This window comes from Mus musculus, chromosome 10 (genome assembly GCF_000001635.26).
Source record: "Mus musculus strain C57BL/6J chromosome 10, GRCm38.p6 C57BL/6J".
In the NCBI taxonomy this organism is placed as follows: domain Eukaryota; kingdom Metazoa; phylum Chordata; class Mammalia; order Rodentia; family Muridae; genus Mus; species Mus musculus.
The window spans coordinates 129,873,332-129,883,604 of record NC_000076.6 but is presented as its reverse complement, the minus strand read 5'-3'; the positions used below and the strand labels follow the sequence as shown (position 1 = coordinate 129,883,604).

Sequence of the window (10,273 nt, the reverse complement as noted above, 5' to 3'; positions counted from 1 at the left end):
TCGAGCATCAGACTTTTATAATACAGAATAAATTGCAGAACAAGGCACATTGAATTTTTCCAGGTGCAAAAGGAGTGACTTCAAAAGAAACCAGATAAATGTATAACACTGGAGAATAGCACAGATGCAAGGGGAGTGACTACAAAGGGAATTTGTAGGGACCAGATAAATGTTTACATTAGAGATTAGCACTTTCTGTCAGGCAAGAGTTTTACACTTAGAGTTAATTGCCTCAGGGTAGTTAACTCTTGACACGCCTCAAGAATAATGTAGTGTCACTGACCCCAAAATTCTCTAGGCCTCATTAATTCTTATCAATATCTGAAGACTGTCTATTTTCAGTATAGTATACTAATTTGATCTTGGCATGGAATGTAGTCTGTAATAAGAATTTCTATCTCAGTGAGAATTTTAGTCTCTATCTGTAAACTGCTGAGTAAAATGGCAAGTGCTTAATTGTTTACTGAATGGGTAAAGCTCCTTGCTGCTATCTGGAGTCTAAGAACACTGGGAAAAGGCTTTAGCTATGTTAGAATACAATCTTAAAAGGCATTTACTATAAGGTGATGCTTAATAGAGTGCACGTGAATCTATACACTAGATTAATGTGGTGGAAATTAGAATATAATGGGTTAGGGAAAGAGATGCCATAACTCTGGGAGGAAAATTTCCCTGGACTCTTATCCTCGTGAAACAGCTTCCAGGCTTTTCGCCTGACAAACCGATTCAAACTGGAGAGTTGGCTTTCGCCAGAATATCCAGGAGGAGAGTCCTAGAAATTCATTTCTCATGAGCAGCTTTTTGGCATTTCTGCCTCACAAGCTGACTCCACCAGAGTATCCTGACAGTAAACTATACAACCATAACCTAAAAAAAATTATTAAAAGGAAACCAAGTTTTAAATTTTAAATTAGGAATTTCCCTGGGCTTGGGCAAGTATAGTATTAAAATGTCATTCTTCCAACCTTATACCTATATACTACGTTCAATGCTTGTTTAATGTGTAGACCAGGTATCATTTCTCAGCTTCTTTTACTTTTTTGATAAATTACTGCTTGTATATCTATGAGTGTCTCTTAGTATGAACCAGGAGATCAGTGTTCTGCTCTATCACATTCTATCTTTTTGCCTTAGAGAAGGTCTCTTAATTAAAGTCAGGCTAGTGCTCATCAAGTCTCCAGCAGCCTACTGTTTCCATGCTTTCACAGGCTGAGGTTATAGCTATACATAGAGACACCCAGCTTTTTTTTTTTTTTTTTTTTTACTTGTTTTGCTTTTTTTATTAGATGTTTTCTTTATTTACATTTCAAATGTTATTCCCTTTCCTAGTTTCCCCTCTGAAAAGCCCCTAACCCCTCCCCCCTTCCCCTGCTCCCCAAGCCACCCACTCCCATTCACAGTCCTGGCATTCCCTATACTGGGGCATAGAACATTTACAGGACCTCGGGCCTCTCCTCCCATTGATGACAAACTAGGTCATCCTCAGCTACATATACAGCTAGAGCCACATGTCCCACCATGTGTTTTCTTTGATTGACGCTTTAGTTCCAAGGAGCTCTGGGGGTACTGGTTATTTCATATTGATGTTTCTCCTATGGGGCTTCAGACCTCTTCAGCTCCTTGGGTCCTTTCTCTAGCTCCTTCATTGGGGACCTTGTGATCTGTACAATGGATGACTGTGAACATCCACTTCTGTATTTTCCAGGAACTGGCAAAAGCCCTCAGAAGACAGTTATATCAGGTGTCTGTCAGCAGGCTCTTGTTGGCATCTGCCATAGTGTCTGGGTTTGGTGGTTGTTTATGGATGGATCCCGAAGTGGGGCAGTCGCTGTATGGTCGTTCCTTCAGAATCTGCTCTGAACTTTATCTCTGTAACTCCTTCCATGGGTAATTTGTCCCCTCTTCTAAGAAGGATTCTGAGCTTCTAATATCCACTTAACAGTGAGTGCACATCATGTGGGTTTTTGTTGTTGTTGTTGTTGTTGTTTTTTTTTTTTTTTTTTTTTTGATTGGGTTACCTCACTCAAGATGATATCCTCCGGATCCATCCATTTGTCTAAGAATTTCATAAACTGATTGATTTTAATAGCTGAGTAGTACTCCATTGTGTAAATGTGACAGTAGATGCTGATAAGGATGTGGAGAAAGAGGAACACTCCTCCATTGCTGGTGGGACTGCAAGCTGGTACAACCACTCTGGAAATCAGTTTGGCGGTTCCTCAGAAAACTGGACATAGTTCTACTGGAAGATCCAGCAATACCACTCCTGGGCATATACCCAGAAGATACCCCAACATGTAATAAGGACACATGCTCCACTATGTTCATAGCAGCTTTATTTATAATAGCCAGAAGCTGGAAAGAACCCAGATGTCCCTCAACAGAGAAATGGATACATCTAGCTTTTTTCATGATTACTGGGAACTTAACGTCAGGCTTAAGGATACTTTACAGCGAGGACTAGTACCCACAGAACTATTTCCCTATTCTCCCTTAGCAATTATTTATTATTAAATATTATTAAATATCTTCTTTCTGCCACTATATTATTTACCAATCATCATTTTTTCCACTTGCCATATTGTAATCATGCAGTAAGTCTTATCAAATTATATCTTATATCAGAGATCCTTCCATAAGCATATACAATTTCTCTATATTTTTTCAAAATCCAAAATTGTTTTTAATTATATTAATTTTTCTAGTATGATAATAAGAAGAGTGAAAAAAACCCACTAAAGTAGTGATAAATATCTGATAGACTTTATAGGAATTAGTAATACTGAATAAAGTTTTCATTTAGGTGTCCATAGAACATTAAAGTAATTATCCCAAAGTAAAGGCTAATGAGAAAGCTTGGTAGATAAATGCTTCACACTCTGAAAGAAAATTTATTCCTATGAGTTTCATCTGGCCTTACAGGCATACTGTGGTGCCCCATGCACAATAATTAATTAACTAACTAGTTAAATAAATAAATAAATAAATAAATAAATACTAAGAATTACTTCAATATTCATTTCAAAATCACAATTTGTGTAGTTTCATTTAACTCATTAATATATAACACTATAGCTTTTGAGAAAGCAAATAGGAGTAATTTTTCTACTAGGTATTCAGATGTTGTTGCCTTAGTAATGACTCACACACTGGGAATACAAACATAGATCCTCAAAATAATTATTCCTCAAAAGGAATTAATTTGTAATTATCTCCAAAATAATAATTGTTTTAGAATACAATATTATTTCACACTTGCTACAGTGTTTCTACAACAGTCTTGAAATTATTTTTTTATTGATTTCAGTATGTATGGAGGGCAATGATGCGTGTGTATGGCTACATCCACCCATACAGGCATGTATAGAAGCCATCAGGACGTCTTTCCTTGGTGACTTGACCTAAATTTTGAGACACGATTTCTTATTGAACCTGAAGCTCTTTGCTTTTGCTTGGCTGGTGCATCAGTGAGTGAGATGCCAGGATCAGCATCCCTAGGTTACAGACACACTGTATCTAGTTGTGATGAGGATTTTGAGAATCCAAACTCATGTTCTGATGCTTACATAACAAGGCCACTTACCTAGTCCCCACTGGGCCACCCCCTATTCCCCAAAGTGATTATTTTTAATGTAGTACTTTATATCATTATACTAGTTAAAAAAAAAAAACATTTTGGAGATGATATCAGGGTCCTTGATAGTCTGATAGCCATTATATAATCTAGGTTTAACTGATAGTTGTGACAATCCTCCTGCCTCAGCTTCTTAAGTAGAGCATTTACTTTTGAGACAAGGTCTAACTGTGTAAATAATCTGAATTGAACTTGCCATCTTCATAACGTTGCTCCCCAGTACATCACAGCCTCCAGTTAATAACTTATTTTAATTCAGTGATAAATATAAAAAGCCTATTGGTGTTTTAAAATCGCTTTTCACTGAGAAGGCATCAGAGAATTCATACAGGAGAGAAACCTTACAAATAGATTGTATGTGACAAATACAATACTCACAATGTCAGTCTGAGAAACCATCAGTTATTTCATACAGTAGAGAATCTTTATAAATGAAGTGAATAGACAATCCTTTACCAAGATACATCATCTTAAAATTCATTAGAGAATAGTTACAGAAGAGGAACTTTTCAAATATATCGAAGGTATGAATTCTTTATTTTTTACCTATTTCCTAGAATGTAACAGTGAATACTTATAAGCTAGAAACTTAACGCATGTATTGTATGAAGAAATATTTTTGAATTCATTTTTGGTCAGAGAAATCATCTAAGAACTTTTTAAGGGAAACTATTTCTGTTGAGAAAAAGGTGGCATATGTTTTATTCATGGCATATTCTTGGCAATACTCAAGGCTCCACACTAGAGAATTAGTATGATTATGAAAATCTTGTGAAAATTTTCATGCAATGTTCAAATCTTAAATAATGTCAATTCTGACAATATGAAAATGTAGCAAGCATTTCTTTCTTTCTTTCTTTCTTTCTTTCTTTCTTTCTTTCTTTCTTTCTTTCTTTTTTCTTGGTTGGTTTTTAGAGACAGGTATTCTCTGTATATCCATGGCCATCCTGTAGACCAGGCTGGCCTTGAACTCAGAAATCTGCCTGCCTCTCTCTCCTGAGTGCTAGGATTAAAGACATGTGCCACCACGCCCTGCTGTAGAAAGCTTTCATTTTTTTTTAAGATTTATTTATTTATTTATTATATAAATAATGTACACTGTAGCTGTCTTCAGACACTCCAGAAGAGGGTGTCAGATCTCTTTTTTTGAGCCACCATGTGGTTGCTGGGATTTGAACTCAGGACCTTTGGAAGAGCAGTCAGTGTTCTTACCCACTGAGCCATCTCACCAGCCCTGTAGAAAGCTTTTCATGACACCTTTTTATTTGTTCACCCTCAAATGTTACAAGATGAAGACAAGTTGGGAAGTCAGAAGATATTATTGTGTAACACTTTCATCGAGAAAGAAATAATCCATTTCAAAAGGAAACCCATAGAAGGAGTTACAGAGACAAAATTTGGAGCTGTGACGAAAGGATGGACCATCTAGTGATTGCCAAATCAGGGATCCATCCCATAATCAGCTTCCAAATGCTGACACCATTGCATACACTAGCAAGATTTTGCTGAAAGGACCCAGATATAGCTCTCTCTTGTGAGACTATGCCGGGGCCTAGCAAACACAGAAGTGGATGATCACAGTCAGCTATTGGATGGGTCACACGGCCCCTTATGGAGGAGCTAGAGAAATTACCCAAGGAGCTAAAGGGAACTGCAACCCTATAGGTGGAACAACAATATGAACTAACCAGTACCCGGGAGCTCTTGTCTTTAGCTGCATATGTATCAAAAGATGGCCTAGTCGGTCATCACTGCAAAGAGAGGCCCATTGGACTTGCAAACTTTATATGCCCCAGTACAGGGGAACACCAGGGCCAAAAAGGGTCAGTGGGTGGGTAGGGGATTGGGGTGGGTGGGTATGGGGGACCTTTGGGATAGCATTGAAAATGTAAACGAGGAAAATACCTAATTAAAAAAAGAAAGAAAAGAAAAGAAAAAAAAAAGGAAACTATCTAAGGTCTTTAATACAATCCTCAAAATATCTAATAAAACTGGTAACATTCTGTATATTTAATTAAAATGAACCAATTAAGAAAAAAATATACTTAAAAGAGTATCTGTCAAACTGAGCCACCCAGACAGCATATTCTTTATTCTATAAATATGCTTACAGATGTGAAGTGTGCTTCGAGTATCCAGTAATCATAATTCTTCTCAAATACTTGTTTCACATTATAGGATAACAAGTGACTCTGAGTTTCTTGTGATCTGCTCAACAAGTCCTTTCCTATTGTCCTGTAACTAACTCCAATAAAGCTGAAAGATTCTTAAAAAAAAAAAAATCGCTTTTCATGGTTTAAAATTATTCTTTCTTTTTCTTAGGGATCCTGGCTCCTTGAATTTCTTATATAGAGACTATTTTACTCTTTAAATACCAGAGAACTGGTATTAGCTAATTTCCAAGAGATGATTTTAGCTTTAATAGTTTTTATAAAAGTCTGAAATTAAATTAGTTGTGCATATATGTCTTATCTCATGATTTCTCTGGTATTTTAAAAATGGTTAAATGAATTTCTTGTTATCAATGGCAGGGGCTAAGATGCTCAGAGATGTGATTGAAAATAAATTTCACTTTTTAAAAAAAAATTCACATCTGAATTGCTTGCTTTTATTTAATCTGAAATTTCTTTTATTTTAATTTTCATGTTCACAAGATTAAATATTGTTTCAATGAGTATAATTGCTTATTATAATTGTCCATATACTCAAGAAAAGGTGATGCTAACACATCCAATTAATTGTAAGTAAAATAATAACATTAATTTTCTTTAAAACATTTGAGAATAATGTACTCATAACAAAAACTAAAAGAAAAGACAACACTAATCTTAGAAGAGAGAAGTTGAGGCACAATAAGGTGACATAGAAGGAAGCAGTGGTGAATGAATGTGATCAATATATATTTCATAAATGCATGAAATTTACAAAGAATACAGCATACTATTTAAAAAATTAAAAATAATTATATATACAATGAAACTTACTCAAAATATAAATAACCAAATCATGAAACTTTGATTTTTTTCATTGTATAAAACAGTTGTAATTTCTCACCAATGTTGTATTCATAAAATAGAAGTTATGAAGTCTTCAGGTACTTATATTTGAATTTCTAGGTTTTGAACCTGAAACCACACTGGGAAACTGTGGAGAAAATTATAGTCCCCCTGATGGCTAGTTAGTGAAAACCTAGTCATGTTAAAAGTCATTCAAAAATGAAAAGTTAGAAGTCACTGTTTACAAGAGCATCAAATATACATGTTTTAGTATATGATTAAAACAGAAAAAAAAGTTCTTTGGAAATGTTGATTGTGATCAATGTATTTTGAGCAAGCATAACTTATTGATAATTTCTAATTGCCAAATTCAGTTGTTGAAAAATATCTTTTTCCTATGTTTGAAAATAACAGGATACCCACATTTGATTACAGAAATGCTAAATTGTTTTGCTGAGAAAGAAGATGGATATATTAGTAAAAAGAAAAGTGTCAAATGAAGACAAGAACAAAGAATGAGGTAATGAATTAAATCTTTCTTCAAAACACTATTTTTGATGTAGCTTCCCTGTAATTTCTACAAGACACAAGTAAGCTTCCTGGTCTCTGGATCTTAAAAAGTTTTTGTCTCTATTCTTGTAAATCCCTAGAGCCTTACCTGTAAGGGTTGTCTTGTCTATGTATCTATCGGGGGCTGGACACTGCAAGTACAGTTGTATTCAATTGTGACCAGTGTGGTTTTCTGTGGTGGCCTCAATCCACTGCAAATATTTTCTGTGATGATGAGCGAAATCTACACTTACCTGTGGGAATAAGGATAACATTTAATGCAGTTAGTAATCAGGCAAGTCTAGTAAAGTGGCTGTAGTAGATTCTCCTGTAAGATCCATGACCTCACCGTTCCTGGGTAATTGACTAGGTTTCTAGTACCAGGCATTGAATAGACTTCCTTCCTGTTGAGTAGGCTTTAAGTCCAATTACAGAACTGTTGGTTACTGCTAAGATATGAAAAGTCAATGTAGAATATCTTGAATTTCCCAAATTTTGGTTACCTTAAGTTTACTTGAAAATGATTTAGTAATTTTATAAAGTAATAATGAAACTTTAATCAAGATATTAAAATGAGACACAATCTTGCTGAAACCATGACTAGATATATCAGTCAGTAAACCCACAGTTTGTCTTTCTAGTATGAAAATAATGTGAGCTAACAACAGAGGATTTGATCTTTTCCTTTGATATAATATATATAATGTTGACAAGACTTATACTAATTATTTAATAAAATTATAGATTAAATCTACTGTGAGGATGTTTTACTTTTAAGTGTCAGTTATCAGTTTTGTAGGATATCAGATTTGTGGATGTCTTAAATACATGAAAGTTTTAAACATTTACAAATCATACAGTTTATAAAAAGTCCTTTGGAAATCTGCTCCTAAAATACTATTGAGCACTTTTCATTAATTGCATATTTATTGATGTTTTTACACTATAATACCTAAATAAAATTGTTTTTAAAAGTATTTAAAGAATTATTTAGCTTTAAATAGTGTGATTGTATTTTATATTTTACTAAAGGTTATAATATATAACCTATATCTAATATGTACATTCAAGTTTTATTTTTGTAAATATTTAATAATCTCTCTCAATTGTTTTATATTTATCTAGTATTTATTTTGCATCTAAGCTTTAATTTCTGGATTATATTCCTCTATAATATTGTCTGTACTTCAAAGAATATCTATAAGAGGTAACAAGACATATACTTCAGCATGAAAATTAAAGGCTACTGATTAAACTATTGATTTCAATATATTATACAGACATAATTACCCTTAGATTAAAAATAGTAACATAATATTTAATGGATTCTTTTTATTCCCAATGCAAAGATATTTAACATTTTATTAGATTTATACTTAGTTACAATTAAGTCAAAATTTAAATAGAAAGAGTAAAAACCCTAAGCTCTTACTATTTGCTCAGATCAGTTTCCAATGATGAGTTGAATTCTCTATTACATTATTTGGAAAATTATTGTTATATAGTAACCACCATATCTCTAGTATCCATGCATATTATATTTGAAAGGGCTGTGCTAAGGAATATGGATCCTGTAATTTATTGTTTACTGGTCGTACATATACTCATGTGGATTTTAATTTATATACATCTTTTTAATTTTTAGAACTTGAATGATATCACAAAGAGAAATGAAGAACCATACAAGACAGATAGAGTTTATCCTTCTTGGACTGACAGACAATCCTCAGTTACAGACTCTGATTTTTGTGTCCCTTTTACTAAATTACTTGCTGAGTATGCTAGGGAATTTATCTATCATTGCCCTCACTCTGCTAGATCCCATTCTCAAGACACCAATGTATTTTTTCCTCCGTAATTTCTCTTTCTTAGAAATTTTATTTACAACAACCTGCATTCCCAGATTTTTAATCACTATTGTAACACAGGAGAAGACAATTTCCTATAATGGCTGTTTTTGTCAATTATTCTTTTATATATTTTTGGGGGCCACAGAGTTTTTCTTCTTGGCTACCATGTCCTATGACCGCTATATTGCCATCTGCAAACCCTTGCACTATGCATCTATCATGAACAGTAAAGTTTGTCATCAGCTTGTCCTGGGTTCTTGGGTAACTGGATTCCTGGTTATTTTCCCACCACTGATTATTGGCCTTGATTTGGATTTCTGTGCTTCAAATGTCATTGACCATTTCCTTTGTGATGTTTCTCCTCTCCTACAACTCTCTTGCTCAGACACAAGTTTACTAGAAGTGATGGCTTTCATCTTAGCTCTCATGACACTCATTGTCACATTAATAATAGTCATCCTTTCTTATGCTCACATTGTCAAGACAATTATAAAATTCCCTTCTGCTCAGCAAAAGAAAAAGGCCTTTTCCACTTGTTCTTCTCACATGATTGTTGTTTCCCTTACTTATGGGAGTTGCATATTCATCTACATAAAGCCTTCAGCAAATGAAAGAGTGACTTTGAGCAAAGGAATAGCTGTGCTCAACACTTCAGTTGCCCCTTTGTTGAACCCATTTATTTATACACTGAGGAATAAGCAAGTTAAACAAGCCTGTGGAGCAATACTTAGAAAAATATTTTCTGCTTCATAAAGGTAATAAAACTTATTTACATGACTTACCTAAAGCAGAAAAGAAATTTTAATAATGAATATCTACAATTAGTTACTTGTGTAATTTTAACTTGGCCAGTATTAGAAACTAATCTATCATGTGCATTTTTATTTTAATTTTCTTTTATATAAGATCAAAATATCTTTCTATTATTGAAATATATACTTCAAAGTTGTTTTGACTATAAGCATATAGACACAAATACAATAGACATAAATAATTAAGGAACAGTTATTTAAAGAAAGATACAGTTATATTCTTTAAAAGCCTTCGATAATTATAACTTGGTATTAAACAGGCTAAAAGTACTCCAGGAAATCTTATTCCATAAAAATAATTTCATGGGTTAATTTATAAAGTGATATTTGGAACAAGTTATGAAAGCACTGTTTCCTGTTAATTGAAACACATAATTCATTTACATAATAGTTTACTATTTGCATTAGATAAAGTTTAAATTATATAGATAA

The 10,273-nt window shown here is 33.6% G+C and overlaps 1 protein-coding gene across 1 annotated transcript; it reads left to right on the top strand.

The window, feature by feature from the left end:
- The first annotated feature begins 8,849 nt into the window (after nt 1-8,849).
- On the top strand, nt 8,850-9,782 carry Olfr814 (olfactory receptor 814). Its single transcript, NM_207159.1, has one exon. It carries the CDS (start codon nt 8,850-8,852, stop codon nt 9,780-9,782), a length of 933 nt encoding a protein of 310 aa, NP_997042.1.
- Nucleotides 9,783-10,273: the final 491 nt, after the last annotated feature.